General features: G+C 37.4%; 1 protein-coding gene across 1 annotated transcript; it reads right to left on the reverse strand.

The window, feature by feature from the left end:
* Positions 1–960: 960 nt before the first annotated feature.
* On the reverse strand, positions 961–21,608 carry LOC149460317 (uncharacterized). Its single transcript, XM_089679853.1, has 8 exons — positions 21,460–21,608; positions 16,481–16,537; positions 12,918–12,986; positions 10,884–12,047; positions 7,156–7,218; positions 6,514–6,672; positions 3,494–3,561; positions 961–1,296 (listed from the first exon to the last, which is right to left on the reverse strand). Exons 1-7 carry the CDS (start codon positions 21,518–21,520, stop codon positions 3,530–3,532), a joined length of 1,605 nt encoding a protein of 534 aa, XP_089535979.1. The 5' UTR covers positions 21,521–21,608; the 3' UTR covers positions 961–1,296; positions 3,494–3,529.
* Between the last annotated feature and the right edge of the window lie 1,480 nt (positions 21,609–23,088).

The following is a 23,088-nucleotide window of genomic DNA, read 5'->3' on the forward strand; positions in this document are numbered from 1 at the left end:
TCCAGCCCACTCTCTGGTTTGTCACTCTACCAGGTCTTCTGAAAAAGGGGGTCGTTGCCCTAGACCTTGTGTTTACTCCAATCTGTTTACAGTTCTCAATCCCAAAGTGGACATGTGCCCCATCTTGGATCTTAAGGCATTAATTATCTTCCGGAAACTCAGCATGGAGTCTTCCAGGTCTGTCATTGCCCCGTTACCGGGGAGACTTTATGGCCTCAGTGGACATCAAGTACACATACCTACATGTTGCCATTGTTCCAGCACACTAGCGGTTCCTATGATTTGCTGTGGGCCCTCTCTACTTTCTGTTTGTGCCACTGCCATTCGGTCTATCTTTTGCACCTTGGGTGTTCACCAAGGTGCTGGCCCCAGTATTATTCTTACTTGTATTTACCCGGGAGACATTATGGCCTCTGTGAATGTACTGTACCTACATGTTTCACACAAGCAGTTCCTACACTCTACATTTTCAGTTTGTGGCTCTGCCAGTCAAAATATCTTTTGCACCTCTGGTGTTCACCAAGATGTTGTCTCCAGTATTATTCTTTCTGCACTGCCCCAGCTCTCCACCTTGTCCAATCAGAGAACCTTTTGCTTCGATTCAGAAAAGGCAAAAAAACATTCTCTGAATGGTGCCTGGGAGCCAACCTCCTGTATTCACAATGCATTAGGACAAGCTGCTCATTACAGGATCCGTAAATAATTGGAGATCACTGGTGTAGTAATGTTTTCTTCAGTGATTTTTGGCTTCCAAGAGCATTGGTCAGGTATGGTATTTACATAGTTACATTGGTCCAAGCTGGTCCAATGTAACTCTGTAAAAGATATAGCATGCCTGGAATTCTTTAACATACCACACCTTACCACATAGTAATGCATTGTGCTAAAGCAGCACATAGTGTGAACAGGTGAAGTCCCTGCTATTAAACGAGATATATAGCATAATGAGCCTAACCCGCATTAACACATATCTGATGCAAATTTTATTGCACATGTAGAAATTAAGACTTCACATTTTTATTTAAAAAGAGATATAAAAACACATTTCATATGGCACAAAATTGCTCTCGGCAAGAGCTTATTGAGAGGATCAGAGTAAGTTGTGTTTGGGAAATCCTGAGCTGACCAGAGGACAAGCACCAATATTCATCCACGCATCCGTAAAAGGGTCCATTAATACATTTTTGGGGAGCGAATAGACCCCAATATAGGACAACTGGTACAAAAATAAATTATTTACAATCCCTTATTTTTCTTCGCAATTTTTCTGTTTCAGCATATCAGATGTTGAATGTTCTGTAAGAAAGAGACATGATTATTACTACACATGGTTATTCAAACTTTTGTCCTATTATTATAACAAGGATAAAGCGCAAAAAGGTCAAAATAAAATAAACAAGTCTATTTAAAGCCACGTGTTCTTCTAAGACTACCCTGTCCACAGGGTGATTACACTGCTGTTTGATTTCTCAGAATGACAAGAGTAGTCACCCCTTTATAGAAAGTGAAAAAATAAAGGATCTACTGGCAGGATCAACAAGTAATAAAACAATGTTTGTTTGTTTTTTGAGGAGCAAGGGTTTGAAAAACTGCTGTTAATTCTAGTGACAGTTTCTAACCTGTCATATACGTAATTTTGGATTTTTCCCGTGGGAAACCTATTCTGAGGAACAGTAGCCAACAAAACTCCATCCTCAGTTCTGCTGCTGCAATCAACCAGTCAAAAAAGTAAAGTATAGAATTTTACATTTAGAGGTTGCTTTTTTTATTTTCTTCCCTAGATACAGGTTTGTGTCTTACGTGCCTTCTAATATGGCTCTTTCTGTATCTGTGTTTTGCTCTAACACCATCTTATACATTCTAATTTTTTCATTCTAAATCTATATTTATTAAATACTTTCCAAAAAAAAATATTGGAAAAGGTAGAAAATTATCTTTTACAAAATGTTACAATAGTGCAACAGTAAAGAGGGCTTGTTCTAAACCACTTGATCTTCCTAGAGCAGAGTTTGAGAAAATTGCCTTGAAAAGATATTTAAAATATGGATACGTTGTTATATGAGAAAATGGAGAAAATCTTAAATGTATGTGGAGCCCAATTCCAGTCATAGAGAGTGGAGTTAGAACCTTGGTCAGGTTTTTAGTAACTCTAAGGTGGAGATTTCTCCACATTTCCTGTAAGGACTAGAAGTGATGGGTCATTTCTCCAGCAAAGTAAAAAAAAACAGAAAGGGTTAGGGCATATAACAATGTTTTTACTGCTGCCTGAACCTTTGTGCCACGATGACAACCGCACCCATATTTCTTATATGGGATTCATAAGGACACCCCCACCCTACCATTCTAAACTAAAAAGTCAAAAATGGCTATAATTAGGCTTTAATTTCATAGTAGTTTTATGACCACTATTTTTTTTTTTACTTCCTGTTCATTGGTATAGCAACTCTAGAATATAGATATCTAAAGGACCTGGCAGGACCCATTATGACCCATAGAAAGCAGAAGAAAAAACACTTTCTTAACATATCTCCATCATTTGTCTGAATGTTATAAGGAGCCAAGCTTTAAAAATAAATTTTTTTCAGTGGTGCACCGAAATGAAAATTCTGGACCGAAACCAAAAATTCAGGGTGCACTGAAATGGATAGTTTAAAAATAAATAAATAATAATTAAAAATAAATTATATATATATATATGTGTGTGTATATATCCAGTAAATAAGTTTTATTGAAAAAAAAATACTATATATACACACACATACATACACTGCACAATAAATTAAAGAATAAGTTCACCTATTGACAAAAAATAATAAATGCACATTTTTTTACCTGCAAAAAAATGTGCATTTATTATTTTTTGTTGCAGGAGGCTGGAAATCATTGCGCCAGCAATCAGCAGATTACTGGTGCCATGCAGGACTCCTGCAGACCTGTCAGTATATCTGCTTGCTCATACATCCAGTACGAGCAAGCTGATACACACTGACAGGAAGACTCAGTAAACTACCACAGCGCTCACAGTGCCGTGGGAGTTCATTGAGAACTACAAGCCGATAGCCGCTAAGGCTGTCGAGACTTGTAATTTTCTCATTCACAGTAGCCTGTGAATGAGTGATGCGTCCACGTGGGTGGAGCCCCGCACGGTCGCGGTTTTTAAAAATTTTGACAGCGGAAGGAGAAGATGCCCTGCTAGCTGTCAAAGCAGGGAGCAATAGGGCCAGTCCGTTCATAACACATTACACTCTGCGTACCATATTATGAAAGGCAAACTTATCCTTAGAGAAATGAAACATCGGTATCATCGCCACCTTTTTTTTCCTATCGGCAAATTGCAGATAACCCTATTTTCAGTTGATAATTGTTGGTGATCGATATATCGGTACATCACTACTTTTTTTTTTTATGAGTCTTCCTTTTTAATTGATTCCTTTTCCCTTTGATAGTGATCCCAACTGCTTCCCATAGAATGAGATAGTGTCCACACACTTACCACTTCAGTAGTTGGTGAATTTGCCCCATTAAGGATCTATCTTCCAGATTGTGCTTGCTGGGAAAAACCTTTTAGGAGAAAGAAAGAGAAATTTACAACTGGTAGTTAATAAGAGAGAATGCAAAAAAAGATCTATTTTTTATACAGAGAACATATATATTGTATAATGTTCTGGCGGTATGGTTTTTCATATAATTCTCCATCGGAGATATTCTGTCTCATCACAATGTTGGAGGGCAGAATAGAAGCCACACTAGGCTACACCTTTTGTTCCTTACCATGACTAGCCACTTTTTTGTAATATACTGTGGTACTGATAATCAGGTTCAACCAATCCACTTTTCATCTTGCCTTGTCTGGGTTTTTGGCCAATCTGTTTCCATCACAGATAAGACAATCTAATTTACAGTTCTAACAACTTATTTTTTATAGGTTAGGATGCTTTGACATGTACCGGAGGGGAATGCCCTTAAAACTGATACGCTTTTCTGAATAAAAAAAATAGACGTTGTACATAACCCATCAGATTAAGATTAATACCATTATATAGATATAGATTTGTATAGCGAGCACTTACTGTGATCAAAAATCAGATACAAGCCGCTAGAACACCAAAAAAGGCAACCAATATAACCTTCCAAGACAACAAATAGAGAAAAAGGTGCAGCGCTAATAGTGATCAAATATTAATATAGCTTCTAAAATAAAGACATTAAATTCTCATAAATGCGTTATTCAATCTAGTGTCCAAAAACATAGTGTGCAAGTTCTGTCTGGTCTCCTTCTTTCATAAGGATGAATGATCCGAAGATGAACAGGGAAATAAATGAAATGCGCACTCACCAGCAGTGCGTTTATAAAACGCATAAAGGAGTTTTGTCTTTTTCTTGTCCGATACGTCTAGGTCCTTGGCTCTCGGGTGAAGTTGTATTCTCTGATCATCACCACTCATCCATTATGGCCAGGTTCCCTGATTCCTCAGACATTCATGCACCTCTGGGGTCCCTCCTTAAACTCGGTACTGCGAAAGGGTGGTGCTCATAAAGAGCCCAATAAGGGACATCACATAGCGTGATACTGCGTAAAATACTTTATTTGCAAATCAGAGGTGAAAAGACAAAGAAAAAATTACTGACTCATAATGGATGAGTGGTGAGGATCAGAGAATACAACTTCACCCGAGAGCCAAGGACATAGACGTATCGGACAAAAAAAAGACAAAACTCCTTTATGCGTTTTATAAACGCACTTCTGGTGAGTGCGCATTTCATTTATTTCCCTGTTCATCTTCGGATCATTCATCCTTATGAAAGAAGGAGACCAGACAGAACTTGCACACTATGTTTTTGGACACTAGATTGAATAACGCATTTATGAGAATTTAATGTCTTTATTTTAGAAGCTATATTAATATTTGATCACTATTAGTGCTGCACCTTTTTCTCTATTAATACCATTATATAATTTCAAATCCCACAAGCTACACCTATGATGCTGAATTTACAGCACACTATGGAGCTGTTTGATACTGGATTGAAAAGGGACTCTGCTCTGATAATGTGTGTATACAGTTCAGATTGAGCTATTGAACTCTGTAAAAGGGGGGCTTTTTTTTTAAAAGATGTACTAAAGAGAGTCTATACAACACATAACATGCTCTGTTTGTTGACTGATATGTCAATACAAAAATAGTCCTATCTAAAACACAACACAACCCAAGGACAAGGACTTTTAAAGGGATTGTATAGTGTTTTGTATAGATATTGTATAGCTTTTCTATTTTAGATTGAGAGGCTGCATAGATGAGTTTCTGGAAAAAGGTACTCTGTCCTATGTGGCTCTTGGTGATGATATTTATGTGTTTCACAATAACTATATGAAAAAAAAATTATATATATATATTTGTAATGTAGCATACTGTTGTCATTGTTGAACATTTGTTTCATTGTATTTAAAAAAACAAAACAAAAAACCTCCATATACACATTTTTCCCCTTTTTGTTTCTTTGCAACTTCGGAAAGTAAAGACAAATAGTTGTTGGTCTGCCAGAAAAGCATTCAGCTTCTATTCTTCTATTGGGCAGCACAGTGGCTAAATGGTTAGCACTTCCGCCTGGCAATACTCGGGTCGTTGGTTCGAATCCCAGCAACGGCACCACCTGCCTGGAGTTTGCATGTTCTCCCTGTGCCTGCGTGGGTTTCCTCCGGGTACTCCAGTTTCCTCCAACACTCCAAAGACATGCTGGTAGGTTAATTGGATCCTGTCTAAATTGGCCCTAATATGTGTATGTATGAATGTAAGTTAGGGACCTTAGATTGTACACCCCTTGAGGGTTAGGGACTGATGTCAATGTACAATATATATATATGTAAAGCGCTGTGTAAATTGGCGGCACTATATAAGTACCTGAAATAAATATTCTAACATCCTGTAGTGATCTGACACCACAGAAACTCTGCTGCACTGACGTTCTCTCCAGTTATACTACGGTACACCTCATCTCCACATCCATTACATATAATGGAAGTGATTTGTAGTCAAGAAGGTAAGACCCCAGGCAGAGGTGACAACACTGCTTGGGATTTCAGTGCTGTAGAGGCAACATAGTTTGCTCAAAGAAAGGAGCTCACTGAATTTTTGGCACATCATCAGATGGTTTTCTGTACTTTTCGCAGCAATTTTAACACAAAACCTTAATAAAAATACTGACTAAAAAGGACCTAACTTTCCAATTATTGAAATAACTAGACACACACAAGTTACATTCTGATTTTTCAAAATGTACATTTACCAACAACTGTGAAATGTGAAGCCCTTCCTGATTGGAAAAACTTTGATTCCTTTAAGTTGACCTTAATACTTCACATTACACAGCGATTATATAGTCAGATTGTTATGTGTGTGGGCAGGAATTCATTTGAGATATTCCAAAATCTCACTTGAGAGAGAGAGATGAAGTATCAAAGTGCAGCCTTTTAAAGGGCGGTGTCTGTTGATAAAACCATGAATTATCACTCACCTCCAGACCCAAAATTGCCGCCTCCACCTTGTTGCTGTGATCCTTGATTTTGTGACTGGGAAATTTGAGATAAGCCACCTCCAGTACCACCACCAGAAACCTGGTTTTGGTTTTGGGAGCCGCCGCCGCCTCCTCCTCCAACGCCGGTTCCATGGTCAGCTGCAACAATGATGTAGGAATACATTTAGTTCTCAAATGAAACAAAGCATGCTTCAAGTGTGTCCATTGTGGGGAATTGTTTTCCTCAATAATAATCAAACAATTGTTAGATATTGTCAGTTATGTTCACACTGAAATTCGAGATAAAGGGGGTTGGGCTAACCCATCAATGTTTTTTGTAATCTTTCACAGTGGCCACTGTGAAGACAAGCAAGGTTTTATTTCATATGCTGCACGGTCCAAAATGTAACATCATTGCAGAAGTAAAACGTAATAGTTGTGGCAAGTGGGAATGCAGAAACACCCAACACCCAAAGGTGTCATTCAACCTGTCAATAGCTTGAGTTGATGGAACTTTTTGGTAACACAATAAGGATCATGATATGAATATGTGTCACCTTGGAGTTTTGGGTTTTCCAAAGCGGAAACCATTCTATAGCCTACTAAAACAGATAACAAATAAATAACAAAAATAGTACTCACATCCACCTCCTCCAGGCTTCTTGCAGCCTTTAGACACTGGAATGTCATTTGGGTTTAGTCCTCCTATAGACAATAAGATCAGACATGTTTATTTGAACAAACAGTTGGTGAACTATTAGGGTGGTATCTGAACATCTCTTGGTATAAATGGGCCAGCTAGGTGTTAAAGTGTTTCTAAACCCAAGAACAAAAAATATTATTTTGCAACTTGACTAGCAAGTTCTGTGGGCTGTGTGCAGGAGGGTGTTTTTCTTCCCTCCAATCAGCATTCAGAACTCTCCTCAAGGAGTTCTGCAGTATGTAATTTCAGCTCTCTGGATCTTTTTTTCTGAACTCTCAGATAAGCTATATAAATTTATCTCTTTGAATGGATGTAGAGAAGAGAAGACTGCAGATAAAGAGGTACAACTTGTTGTAGGAGGAATTGTTTCATCTCTGTGTATCACCCAAGGCCAGTCACTTCACTGGGTATATGTAAGGGTTTACAGCTGCTTTAAGGCAAGAAGTCTGTTAGGAACACAGAACATCTCGCCATCTCCTCATCTCCATAACATATGGAGGTTTTTTTTTCCTTTACAGGGGGTTGGGCTGGGCTAACAATACAATACTGCTTAAGAGTTATAAGAAGTTTTAAGTATCAGACACACTTATACGTCTGACATGTTGGAAAAATCTCCTGAGCTTTGAAGACATTTTCATTTTATGTCACATTTCTATACTGGCCAGGCCGGGGAGGAAAAACAGAATAGGTTCTGACAGCACACAATTGATGTACGGATGGGCAATACATTCAGGACCTATCATTTTTAGTGGAAATCTACCTTTGATTGGGGAACCATGTTAGAAAAGTGAATTGCCACAAGAGACCACCCTGCTGTCATATGGTCCTAGACTAAGGATTTGTAATTCTCCTTGCCCAGGCTTGTAGTTTACACCTCTTCTACGTTTTATAGCCATGCGTGAAACCTCTATATTTTGGTTTAGTTTAACACATTCCTGTCACCCCTCTGTTCCTAGGCTACTCATTGGAAAATGATGTATATATAATGGGCAGCTGACAGAGGAAGCTGTAAAACAGAACCAGGAACTAGTGGAAACATATTGGTGGCTATATGACGTGGCAGGGTCCTGCAAATCACAAGATCGGAGGAACAGAAAGTTCAATCTGTTGGCAGGTAAAATATTTCACATAAATTCATTTTAACTGTGTAAGGTGTTTTCTGATTTTTGGTATTAGTCCTAGCACCAACCCTTCTTGTAACCCTAACAGTAACCTTGCTTGTAAAGCTACTTTCACACTGATCCGTAGAAAAACATGGCAAAAATTAATTTTTTACCGCATTTGTGAGGCATTTTTTTTACAACTCAAAAAATGTAACAAAAAAACCCACTAAAAACGCTACGCACATGCGTTTTTAATGCGTTTTGCTGAGTTTTCCATTCATTTCAGTGGAGAGGGGCGTTCTGTTTACAGCACCAAACCTGCACCACAAATGCAGCAAGCAGGAGTTTAAAAAAAATGCAGCAGACCTGCAACGGATCAGTGTGAAGGATTACATACAGTCATGGCCGAAATTGTTGGCACCCTTGATATTTTTCCTGAAAATCATGTATTTCTCACGAAACGTATTGCATTAACACATGTTTTGCTATACACATGTTTATTCCCTTTGTGTGTATTGGGACAAAACAAAAAAAGGGAGGAAAGAAAGCAAATTCGACATAATGTCACACAAACCTCCAAAAATGGGCTGGACAAAAGTATTGGCACCCTTTCACAACTGCGGATAAATAAGAATGTTACAAGCATGTGATGCTCCTGTAAACTCACCTGGGGCAAGTAACAGGTGTGGGCAATATAGAAATCACACCTGAAAGCAGATAAAAAGGAGAGACGTTCACTTAACCTTTGCATTGTGTGTCTGTCTGTGCCACACTAAGCATGGACAACAGAAAGAGGAGACGAGAACTGTCTGAGGACCTGAGAACCAAAATTGTGGCAAAATATCAACAATCTCAAGGTTACAAGTCCATCTCCAGAGAACTAGATTTGCCTTTGTCCACAGTGCGCAACATTATCAAGAAGTTTGCAACCCATGGCACTGTAGCTAATCTCCCTGGTCGTGGACGGATGAGGAAAATTGATGAAAGATTGCAACGCAGAATAGTCCGGATGGTGGATAAGCAGCCCCAAACATGTTCCAAAGACATTCAAGCTGTCCTGCAGGCTCAGGGAGCATCAGTGTCAGCGCGAACTATCCGTCGACATTTAAATGAAATGAAACGCTATGGCAGGAGACCCAGGAGGACCCCACTGCTGACACAGAGACATAAAAAAGCAAGACTACAGTTTGCCAAAATGTACTTGAGTAAGCCAAAAGCCTTCTGGGAAAACGTCTTGTGGACAGATGAGACCAAGATAGAGCTTTTCGGTAAAGCACATCATTCTACTGTTTACCGAAAACGGAATGAGGCCTACAAAGAACAAAACACAGTACCTACGGTAAAATATGGTGGAGGTTCAATGATGTTTTGGGGTTGTTTTGCTGCCTCTGGCACTGGGTGCCTTGACTGTGTGCAAGGCATCATGAAATCTGAGGATTACCAAAGGATTTTGGGTCGCACTGTAGGGCCCAGTGTCAGAAAGCTGGGTTTGCGTCCAAGATCCTGGGTCTTCCAGCAGGACAATGACCCCAAACATACGTCAAAAAGCACTCAGAAATGGATGGCAAAGAAGCGCTGGAGAGTTCTGAAGTGGCCAGCAATGAGCCCAGATCTAAATCCCATTGAACACCTGTGGAGAGATCTTAAAATTGCTGTTGGGAAAAGGTGTCCTTCCAATAAGAGAGACCTGGAGCTGTTTGCAAAGGAAGAGTGGTCCAAAATTCCGGGTGAGAGGTGTCAGAAGCTTATTGATGGTTATAGGAAGCGACTGATTTCAGTTATGTTTTCCAAAGGGTGTGCAACCAAATATTAAGTTAAGGGTGCCAATACTTTTGTCCAGCCCATTTTTGGGGTTTTGTGTGACATTATGTCATATTTGCTTTTCTGCCTCTGTTTTATATTTGTTCCAATACATACAAAGGGAATAAACATGTGTATAGCAAAACATGTGTTAATGCAATACCTTTTTTGTGTGAAATACTTGATTTTCAGGAAAAATATCAAGGGTGCCAACAATTTCGGCCATGACTGTAGGATTACAGTACATGGTCACAGATTTTTCTCCCACCTTTTTTTTTTACGCAAAAGCAGAATAAAAACAGATCAGTATGAAAGCAGCTCAACTCCACCCCTAATCCTGACTTTTACCCCAATATAGCCCTCCCTAAAATCCCACCTTTAAGACAAACTCACCCTGTAGCCTCAGTTTTAACTCTAACCCTCCCTGAAACAATAACATAAATGGTCTCTGTTACATCAATCTACGCACTAACCCACCCTCCCTGTAACCCTAGCACTAACTCTGCTTGTAACCCCAACCTCTAACACTAACCCTCCCTCTAACACTAACACACGCCCTAACCCTGACTTTAGCATATGGTGTCATTTCTCATTTGCAAAAAAAGTATAAAGAAAAGTACAGCTGAACAAACATTATCTGACACTTCTAATGATATATTAATCACTGGGGCTGGTTCATTGTTAATCTTTACATAATTGAATAATACATAAAATGTGTGTATTAAATGGTAAACATAATGCAATCAATAAATGTTATACTTTACCTGGCAGTCTAGGTGGATTTACTATAACACCACCGCCGCCTCCACCACCGCCTCCACCACCGCCACCGCCACCGCCACCGCCGCCGGATCCTCCACTGCTAATTTGTTGAAGAAATCCACCTCCAGCTCCACCTGAAGATCCAACAAATTGACCAGTGCCTGCACCCGATGATCCACTGAATTGACCTGTGCCGCCACCAGATGATCCAATGAATTGACCTGTGCCGCCACCAGATGATCCAATAAATTGACCTGTGCCGCCACCAGATGATCCTACAAATTGACCCGTGCCACCACCAGATGATCCTACAAATTGCCCTGTGCCTAAACCTGAAGATCCTTGAAATGAACCTGTGCCTACAACTGAAGATCCACTTGAAGATCCATGAAAAGAACTTGATGATCCACTGGAAGACCCATGAAATGAGCTTCCCATTCCACTTGAGGATGAATGGTGGTTGCTGCCACTTCCCATTGATGAGCCTGAAAAAGCTCCTCCACCTGAAGAACCTCCGCTTGCTACTCCACCAATTGCTCCTCCCGATGCTGGGACAAATTTTATCATTCCAAGGATGACTTGATCTTGCAGAGATGAGCCACCCCCTCCACTTGATGAACCCGAAATGATTCCTCCACCTCCACCAGATGCCGACATACTGTTTTGGCCGAAGGAACCTCCAATTACTCCACCACTACCTGGTCTTTGAGGAGGGTTGACATTTCCTGCAATGATGACATTGCTGTGTTGAGAGCTCCCTCCAGCTGATTGGAATGAAGATATGCTCTGGCTACTTGAGCTTCCACCTCCAGAAAATGAACTACTGCCTGCTCCACCAGACATGCTGGATTGGCCAAAAAGACCTCCTCCTCCTCCTCCTCCTCCTCCTCCTCCAGAAGAAGAAAAAATGCTCTGCCCATTTGAGCCTCCAACTCCAGAGCTTCCTCCAGACATGCTGTAGCCACCTCCTCCTCCTCCTCCTCCTCCCCCTCCTCCCCCTCCCCCAGCAGACATAATCTGGCTACTAGAGCCTCCACCTCCAGGTTGTCCATAAGCGCCACCTCCACCACCTCCACCGCTTGACATGCTGCCACTTTGAAAGCTGGACTGCTGACCACTAAAGATAGACTGGGAGCTGCTTCCTCCACTCATAGATCCAGAGTGGCCTGCAACATACAAGAGTAAGAGTAAGAATACCAACAAAAGCAACACACTTTACTTAGTCCATTTAACAAGGGAAATTTATCAAGATGGGAGCAGCCAGAATCTGTAGCAGCTGTACATAGCAACCAATCAGCTTCTATCTTTCATTTTGAAAGCTTACCTGAACAAACTGAAGTTAGGATCTGTCTGTCCAAGTTTTGATAATTTCCCCCCCTATTTGCCTATGTGTAATTAACTCCTATGTGTAATTAAGTTAACAATTCTAAGCTTAGAGTCCAAGTGCAGTCTCATAACTTTTTGTCTTTTTATACTTCTGCACTGATGTTGACAAAGGCTATTTTTCCTGTAAACGTGTTGCCCATTAACCTTTGTAGTCCTTGTCCCAGGAGGCTGTGTCTATGTGCATGCAGAGCGCTCAGTGCTCCCCCTGTGCCTGTGTCCTGGCTAGCACTCTCTGCACACTGCATTGCCTGCAGCTTGTCATTTACTGGTCCCAGCTGTGTTTACATCACTGTACTGTGTGTGGATCCTGGTTCTCCTCTACATCTACACCTGCCTACCTATGACCGTCTGGTGATCATGTCCCTTCACTAGGCTGTGTGCTGCTGTTTTTACATGTAAGTCGATTCTGTTTTTATCCTCAATAACGTGGATTGTTATGCTTATATACAGTATTATCTGCTGGTAATATTGTTCAGTTGGTGAAATATGTAAAATCAATAAAACATCAAATTAATAAATGGAGGAACGCTAAAAACACAGTCACTGTGTAGAATTGCAAAGCATGAGTTTTAAAATAAACAGTAAAAGGCTAAAAATCACTTTTGTTCCTGAAGACAAAACAATAACTGTAGACTACGATAGGTACTTACTAATGGATCCACCTGAAACCCGAATAAATCCTGGAGACCCATCACATACTGGAAGCAAAGCATTGGCATCTAGGTGAATGGAAGATGATAACAATAAATACATTATTCTGATGTTTTGATGGAGTATTATATAAGTTAAACTGAAATGGGGAAAAAAAGTACTTTTTAAAGTTTTGTAACTAATTACTGTTGCCAGTGTCCCCTTTGAGGAGATACTTATAAGCTTCCTGTCCAAGCCACAATCATCAACAAGACAGGGAATGAAGGTGATCTTCTCAATGATGATATGAACAGTAATGAAAACCTGATAATGTTTCTTATCATTTGTCATTCCACAATTAAACATCTTTTTAATGGTGGTCTGTTGGAGAGAGATCTCCCCACTTCCTATCCCAGTGAAGGGAAATCTCCCTAATAAGTGCAATGACAGCAATAGAAAGCCAGCAGAGGGTTCTAACTCACTCTGGGACAAGAAAAAAGCGTTTCACTGTACTATATAGGTCAGGGGTCTTGAATTAAAATTTACAGAGGTCTAGATGGTAAAGGTTTCTATTGGAAGAGGTCCAATTATCATGTTTGTGTTATAAAACATCATGCCCCCCCTTAACACCAGTGTCTTGGACCTTTCACATCATATACCCTTCTTTACATCAGCAGCACCCTATTTACAACACTGTCCTCGGCCCCCCTTCACATCACAACTCCTCTTGACATCCCAGCCCCCCCCCTTTACATCAGTATCGACAGTCCCCCTTTATATCAAAGACCCCCTTCACATCACAGTCCCACCACCCTTTACATCACAGTGCCCCTTTAAAGCATCCAATAGTGTCCTCAGTTTCCTTTCAAGTCTCAGTGCCCCTCTACACCATTGTGCCCCCTTGCACATCACAGTGCCTCTATACATATCACAGTGCCCTTTACACATCACCGTGCCACCATACACATCACCGTGCCCCTGTACACATCACCATGCCCCTGTACACATCACCGTGCCTCTGTACACATCACCATGCCCCCTTGCACATCACAGTGCCTCTATACACATCACAGTGCCCCTTTACACATCACCGTGCCGCCATACACATCACCGTGCCCCTGTACACATCACCGTGCCCCTGTACACATCACCGTGCCCCTGTACACATCACCGTGCCCCTGTACACATCACCGTGCCCCTGTACACATCACCGTGCCCCTGTACACAACACAGTGCCCCTGTACACAACACAGTGCCCCTGTACACAACACAGTGCCTCTGTACACAACACAGTGCCTCTGTACACAACACAGTGCCTCTGTATCATGTGACCAGCTATGCCCAATCACATCTAATCACAACAAAAGACTGAATCACTCAGTTTCATTCAGTAACAATGATTGCAAATATCAATTAAATACATTGGTATTAGCAATCATAATGTGTTAAAAGAAAAAAAAATCCTGATCACTTGCCCAAAGTAGTTCAATGTTACTATGGTAACATTGTATTGCTTTGGTCACAGTGTGCTGAAAAATAAAATGGTAAAAAAAAGAAAAAAATGTAATAAAAAAAATAGAAACATTTGAAAAAAAAAATACAAATTCAATTATTATTTTCAAGAAATGTAGCAGAAATGTTATTTATTCACAAAATTTTATAACAGAATCGAAGAAAAGTGCGTTTTTTTTTTCAAAAGTTTCAGGTGTTTTTTGTTTTATTTAGCAAAAAATAAAAAAGTCAGTGGTGAATAAATACCACCAAAAGAAAGCTCTATTTTTGTGAAAAAAATTATAAAAACTTCATATGGGTACAGTGTTGCATGACGAAGTAATTGTCATTCAAGTTCCAATAGCGCTGAAAGCTGAAAATTGGCCTGGGCAGGAGGGGGGTATAAGTGCCCGTATTGAAGTGGTTAATAAGGTTGTGAGCAATGATGATTTGCAGTAAGCCCAATTAAACTGATTCCATTGGTTTGTAAAGTAGTAGTGATAAGAGTTGATTTCCAATGGAATACTCTAATGCTCTAGATTACCAGATTTTGCAGGTTGCTTTTTGCCTTCATAAACAACATCTTTCTGCACCACCAACACCTATAGTGATAATGCCATTCCCTATGTTATTATTATTTTTGTTATTCCCTTTTAATTTACAAAGACCTGGCTGAAAATTCTCTCCTGTGTCCTCACCTTTGGGTGGAATCCCAATTGGATTAATATCTTGACTTTTTTATCGTCATATTGCTCAGCCTGATTCTAGGCAGAGTCTACAGTCATCTGGGTGGTGGCACACCCTTGCCAATCAAAAAGATGAAACACCAACAACTTTAATGCCAAAAAACTGTGCACATGCAATAAAATCTCTGGTCTGCCATGGGGAGATGGCACAGCTGGATAATCTCATGCATGAGGTGTGGTCATAAACAGAATTTAATTACTGTAATTAACACAAAATAATCCACATGATATGCAATGCTACTTTCTGTAGAGAGCTGAAAAATTTGGGCAAGAAGATTGTTCCCCTAGGTAAGTAGTCCATAAGGCTATAGTCCTGACTACATTCCAAGTAATGCAAAATATGTACATACTTTGCTTTACACTTCAGCGTCCATCAAGTTAACTATTGTTTATATTGGCATATAGCATTAAAAGGGTCGGTCCTGCAAAAAATACAGCATTTTTCCTTTTGAGAGATGATGTAGTGTCGGGCACAGGGCTGCTGTTAGAAATCATAGGGGTCTATACAGCCTACCTTATAGACACCCCCACCTCTGAAAATAACAAATGGCCACGGCTGCATACACTGCTTTACTGCCATGGCAGAAATGATACCCCTGTTGAAGAAGACCCATTCAAGCAAATAACGCTGCTTTGCAATTGAGGATTAAAAAAGGTGGTGAGAAGCTTTTTGGAACTAAAGGCCAGACACACAGGAAGACTAGTGTTAAGAATTACTTAGGGTACTACTAGAGAAGAAGGGCACTGTAAAAAGGGGAAGAGAACAAAGCAAGGGAACATTTGAGAATTAGAAAAACAAGAAAAAGTCACTGTAAAACCTGTTCACTGTGGCCCTCTGCAATTTTTCACCATAGGTGTGTCCAAGGAAGCTCTGGGTCTTGGTGGACCATAGCAATGTCCCTAAGTACACCTATTTGGTAGCAGGTGGAGTTTAACTTAATAGATGGTTGAAACAAACATGGGGACTAGAATTGGAAGATGGTGTACAGGTATATGAAGCCAATAGGTGACTCAGCAGACCATGCTCTGTATATGAGTGGAATATTTATTTTGGGTTGCCACTGTTGACAATTTAGACACTCTGTTATATTGACCCTCTGGCTTCAGGTCTTCTGGAATCTTTGACTTGGAAAAAATATGGACATCATGAAATTTGGAGGTATATATATATATATATATATATATATATATATATATACATATATACATACACACACACACTTGTTTTGAGTTAGAAAGTCAACATCAAAGCCAGAGGGTCAAGATGATGGCACTTTTGGAAACAAAGGTCAACATTACCAGTGCCCATGTTTCTCTCATGACTTTTTTTTTAATGTGTGACTTACCATTAGGACTAGAGGGCATGTAGTTTGGCTCCTTGCAAAACTTATGTGGAGAACCATCTGTAAAAACATTGAAGAGTCAGACATTAGACAATTTTGATTGACCGCATAGATGCAAGTATTGTGATTTTGTAAATGGTATCACCTTAAACCCAAACTTCTATGTTTGCTGATGACTAACACGATACAACTTTATTCTGCCTCTATTGTTATTCTATAGAATTAGAATGTATAGGTTTCCTAGAGCTTTTACATGTGTATATCGTTGTTGTGTAAATTGGCTTTTCAATAGATTTTCATAATTTATAGGAAAATTAGATTTATTGTGCACATTTTTTTTGTTTTTTTTTATATGTTTTTAAACTGATGTGTTTATAGCACAGCAGTACTTATATCCTTTCAGGCTGATCTTGTCTCAGTGAAGACAGCCGTCTAACAAGGGAGCAATCTTTGCTTTGATTTCACTTTAATGTGCAAATATTAGCATGAGCCATTTAGATCTGTAAACAATAAACTTTTTCCATTAAAGGGCACAGGGATAGTCTGTAAAAATGTATTATTATTATTATTATTATCATCATTATTATTAGTAGTTTATTATTACTACTACTATTATTACTATATTATTATTATTATGTTTACTATTACTACTATTATTACTATATTATTATTATTAATATTATTATGTTTACTATTACTACTATTATTACTATATTATTATTATTATGTTTACTATTACTACTATTATTACTATATTATTATTATTATTATTATGTTTACTATTACTACTATTATTACTATATTATTATGTTTACTATTACTACTATTATTACTATATTATTATTATTATGTTTACTATTACTACTATTATTACTATATTATTATTATTATTATTTTTACTATTACTACTATTATTACTTTATTATTATTAATAATAAGGATTTATAGCACCAAAAAGTTTGTGCAATTCTTTACAAAACAAAGGGAGATAGAACAGTTACAATACAATTCAAGAGGGCTAGAAGAGTTCTGTTGAAATGTATGAACAAAAAGCCCAGAGCAAAGACTGCTGATTAGCATACAAAATATGAATGTGCAATATTTCATAAATAACTACTATACATTGCATTTATTTTGATGTATTATTTGCAGTTATTTGTACATGAGCACAGACATTTTTGCCAATAACAGATGCAGCCTTCACTTCTTGATTGCTAGTGCTGAACAATGAATGCTCCTCTCCTTCCATGCAAGTTTACTAGTCTGCTGAGAAAAGAACCAAACATGAACCTGTCTATATAGTTTATCCTGTCCTCCCAGAAGTTATTTTGCACACAGACATGGAGAATACATATAGTCCATGTGCATAGTGACCAAAATCCATAGACCTGCAAGGCTACAATGCTGACCACTTGGTCACAATACTGTCTGTGCATTCTGCCACAAAAATACAGACAAGGAGGGCCAGTTGGGTTCTTGAGGAAGCTCATGGCCCAGCATGTCCTTAATGTTTCTGTTACAACTTGAGAATCTTGAAAGACAGTATGTTTTATCTGCTTATATAAAGATAAATGGTATGTACTTCTGTTCTTGAAATATTTCAGCTTTACCCAGCACCATGGACAGAGAACACGAGATGTATGCATTGACTACTCTCAGAGCTGACATACAGGCTACAGTCTGTAGTACAGGATAAATCAACTGCTGGGCCAATTGGTGGTTTATGTATTAGCTAACAAGTTTATTGCTGAGTGTCAGTTTACTATAAATTTGTGTTCTTTTATATAGTTTCTTTGAAAGGGATAAAAGAGGGGAATCCTTTTTTTAAACAGCCTGCTATTTTCCATCGGTGTGCAGAAAGACAAGTAATATACTGCATTAGCCAAGAATACATACACAGACAGAAAAGGCACAAAAAATAATAGCAAAGTGATAAATTTTCGTAGCTAATTAAATATTACAAAATACATGTTTTGGGAACACTAGATTCCTTCTTAAATTATTTTAGTTAGCCACTAAAAGGTATTAAATTGCCAATACTTTTTGGGTACTTGCAAATGGCACGAATGGAAGAATATCAGATATTCCTGGTACAAAAAAACATGAGGATGGACTGTATAGCACATGTGCATATTTACACATATTTGCTTGTATGTTTATACACATGTAAAAATTCTTCTAGCTTTTTTTTAATCAAGGGAAGGTGGCGTATGAGTGTATTTGCGCATATACGTGCATACATGTGTAAAATTACTGACCACCGCTATTTTTGTTTTACTGATCTAAATGCAGCTCAAGTTTACAGTGTTTAAAAACATTGGGCTGCATTCAGATCAGTGAAAAATAAAGCCTGAATGCATAAAAATGTGAAATTTATAGGCTTCCGTGTAAAAGAGGCTTTTTTATCCTTGTATCTTTATAAATGTTAACAATTCACACCACCATTGTAATAACTCATAATCAAAATGTCTTCTTTTTAATTACATTTTTCATTTTTATTTTCATGACTAATGTCCCTGGAATACCAATGTCAAGGTGCTTGCCTTAAATGTTATGTATAAAGTAATTCTTAGTCCTCTTTTAAAAAACTTCACTTTTTTTTTACTGATCTATAGAACAGTGCCTAAAGCTGCTTAAAGATCATTAACACGACGATAAACACAGAGCAATAAAAGAAAAAAAATCTACATTTTATGCTTGAGTGCAGTAATTTATGCACATACACGTGTAGACGGGTATATTGCAACATTGGCAACTAGAAGAGGATGAAGAAGAATTTTACATAGGTATACACATACACATGTTGAAGCATCTTTCCACGTTTACATAAGATCTTTATGGAGCATTTTAATCAGGATCTTTTTGTCAAAAAGCTCCTGAGTATAAAACATCAGTAATTTATTATATCTGTGTGCAAGAAGCTTTATACAGACAGGAGGTACAGCGATATTCTGGTAATACCAGCCCCTTTTATACAAATTTCAATAGAAAAATGTATCCATTGCCAATTGTTTCTACTAGAGCCATTAAATAGACTAAGCTGTTGGTGGTAGGTTAATATAGGTTGGTCACCTTCGAAAGGTAGTTGGAAGTGATTTTTCATTTGGCATGTTCAAAGAAATCACTAACAATCAGGTATATACTGTACCAATTAATCATACTAATATAAATATTTATACTTATTTAATGACTGCATACTAATTTTAAAACAAATACACTGTGGTGGATGATTGGGTTATGTGGTATTATAGATTCTTGGCATGATTTCTATAAAATTAATTTAGTAGAATGCGTTTTTTTGCCAGCACCCAAAAAATAGGAAGGATAACAATTAAATAACAAAAATGTAAGCTCTATCAATTAGTTACTTAACAAAAGAATGTGCAGTTGTGCTTTGCATTGAAAACAGCTATATTAGTACAGTAGGAAAAAATAAAGTTGTATAATAAATGTATTCTGATTATGATGATAGTGATATTATTATTATTATTACTAAATTGCACAAAGACAAAAAGTAAAAATGCCCCAAAACAACATTTTTGACATGAGGGTGTATATACAGATGTTGAATGCAGACATCTAACAACAATATACAATTTTGTACTGCAATATCACTGCGAACACTAACCTTACTACTACTACCAATATTAATATTACTATTGTTTTTATTATTATTTGTCATACCAATTATTATTATTATTTAGAATATTATGTACTTTATATTAAAAAATTATACTTATAATAATATCAATGATATCCTTTTGTAATGGTGCAGCTATATGTTCATATTATATTGCAATATATTGTTTTGCAATATATAAAGATTTACAATATATCTATAATCCTCAAATTATTATTTCTATTGGTAGTAGTGGCAGTATGTACTATAATAATAATAATCATAATATTAGAAATAATAATGGTAACATTTTGGCATTAGTAGTTGTAGTGTACACTGCATATTAATAATTACTACTACTACTACTATTGCAATCACTACTATTAATAATAATAATAATAATAATAATAATAATAATAATAGTAGTGATTGCAGTAATAGTAATAATTGTTAATATGCAGTGTACACTACAACTACAAATGCCAAAATGTTACTATTATTATTTCTAATATTATTATTATTATAGTACATACTACCACTACTACAAATAGAAATAATAATTAGAGGATTATAGATATATTGTAAATCTTCATATTATATTGCAATATATTGTTTTGCAATATATAAAGATTTACAATATATCTATAATCCTCTAATTATTTTTTCTATTGGTAGTAGTGGTAGTATGTACTATAATAATAATAATATTAGAAATAATAATAGTAACATTTTGGCATTAGTAGTGTAGTGTACACTGCATATTAACAATTATTACTATTACTATTATTATTACTGCAATCACTACCATTATTATTATTATTATTATTATTATTAATAATAGTAGTGATTGCAATAGTAGTAGTAGTAATAATTGATAATATGCAGTGTACACTACACTACTAATGCCAAAATGTTACTATTATTATTTCTAATTTTATTATTATTATAGTACATACTACCACTACTACCAATAGAAAAAATAATTAGAGGATTATAGATATATCGTAATTCTTTATATATTGCAAAACAATATATAGCAATATAATATGACCATTACAAAAGGATATCATTGATATTATAAGTATGATTTTCTGTTATAAAGTACATAATAATATTCTAAATAATAATAAATATAATTCTAAAATTATGACTACAATACTCTTATAATATTTATATATAGTTGCATCATTACAAAGGTATATTCTACATAATTTATTGATTTTGCTGTTGCATGTTATCAAAAATCTTTTGAACTGGTTGGGTAACTTAGTCCTTTAGCATCTCTTTCAGGTCAGTTATCTTACAGTTATCTCACCTCATCTTACATACTGTAGGTACCTATTCCATTGGTTCAGATACTTACTGCAGACACTTAGCAGAGCTGCCCAGCACAGGAGGATCTTCGAAGGACCAAACATGCTCATCCTGGCTGCTGGAGGGTCACTTGTTTTGTCAGAACAGCATCTGTGAATCACCAAATGATTGCCTTTATATGACTGGGTGAGGGGGGAGGAGATAGGCAGCTCTTGGTTTGGCTTGTGAATTAGGATGAGCCTGACAACGCATGCCTCACTAGGGTGTGAGAGGCTCACAGGGAGCTGACACCCATGGGTGCGTCTGTTTATGGCTCTGGTATTAATGTCTATCCCAAAACATGCTAACCAGCAGTTATAGGGTGGAGAGATGTGTGAATCACCCTGGATTCCGATACTACTTTCTCTCCCTACTGCTCCTGGTCTCCTAGTCACCTTGTACCTCTGTCATCATGTGCGCACTACATCTGTCTCATCTCTGTTCCATTGCCTCATCTAATGCTTTCTATACAGTCACTGTGTTCAATATTTGGGAAAACTGTTCCACCAACATGATTAGTTTACATGACTTGGACTTTTTACATTTTTTTACTTCATTTTGTTTTGCCCTGTATCAATTCAAGTAATTTTTACTTATCTTTTTTTACTGCATTGTTACCTTATTGTTTGATTTTTAAACTAGAACTATAGGCTAAACTGTTTTTTGTTTTTCATTTTGGATAGAGTAAGGTAGGGTTATAACCCCTGTTAGTTTGTTATGCCATCTGTGTCCCAATGGGGAGATTTCCCTTCACTTCCTGTCTCATAGCCAAAACAGGGAGTAAGAGAAAATCCCTGCAAATTAGGGAATCCCCTGGGGCCCCCTAAGTCACCAGAACTAGTGTCCTTATTGGAATTTTTTCCCCGATTACTTTTCTGGGGACAACCCAAACTTTGTGATTTTTCTTTTACTTTCACTTTCAATGATAACAGTAAACAGGACAAATAGAGGGGATGTATTTCCCTAATGGGAGCACAGACAGCAATACAAGCCTAATAGGTGTTCAAATCCATCTCCACCATATTCATAACCAAAAAAGTGTTGCCATTAGTTATACTTTGAAGGTTTAAATATTAAAAGAGTTAAAGACACCTAAAAATATGGGAATCTTGGACATGCCGGCAGACTCTGACTGTACACTTTTAACTAACTAAAAGTAATTGGCCACTGTACAACTAAGCTGGCATTCAGTATAAGCAGTATAATGAAGATACTTATTTGCCTACATTTAAAACACATTGGTAATAGCTAACTCGTTTCGGCTGTAATGGCATTTCCCATAGCACATGCTATGAGGAAGGCTGTTAAAGTCGAAACATGTTAGATTACTACCAATATGTTTATATAAACATGAGATCATGCTGAGAAGCATAACAACAGCTGACACAACAATTTATATAAATTGTGTATAGATAAAAGATAAACCTAAAGTGCTGTGCTAGAATGAAAACATGAGTTAAATATTATAAATGGCAATACATAAAAATAAATCCAGTGTTAATGCATACATAATAAAAACAAACTGTCCCAAAAAGGAATAGCAGTGATGTGAATTATCCTAGAGTAAAAAGTGAGTCAGTGATGAAAATCTTGATCTATCCAATCAGCTGATATTGTAAACACCAGAACATCTTTGAGT

The sequence above is a fragment of the Staurois parvus genome, unplaced genomic scaffold (genome assembly GCF_062004578.1).
Source record: "Staurois parvus isolate SC_StPar_1 unplaced genomic scaffold, SC_StPar_1.0 ptg000232l, whole genome shotgun sequence".
NCBI lineage: Eukaryota > Metazoa > Chordata > Amphibia > Anura > Ranidae > Staurois > Staurois parvus.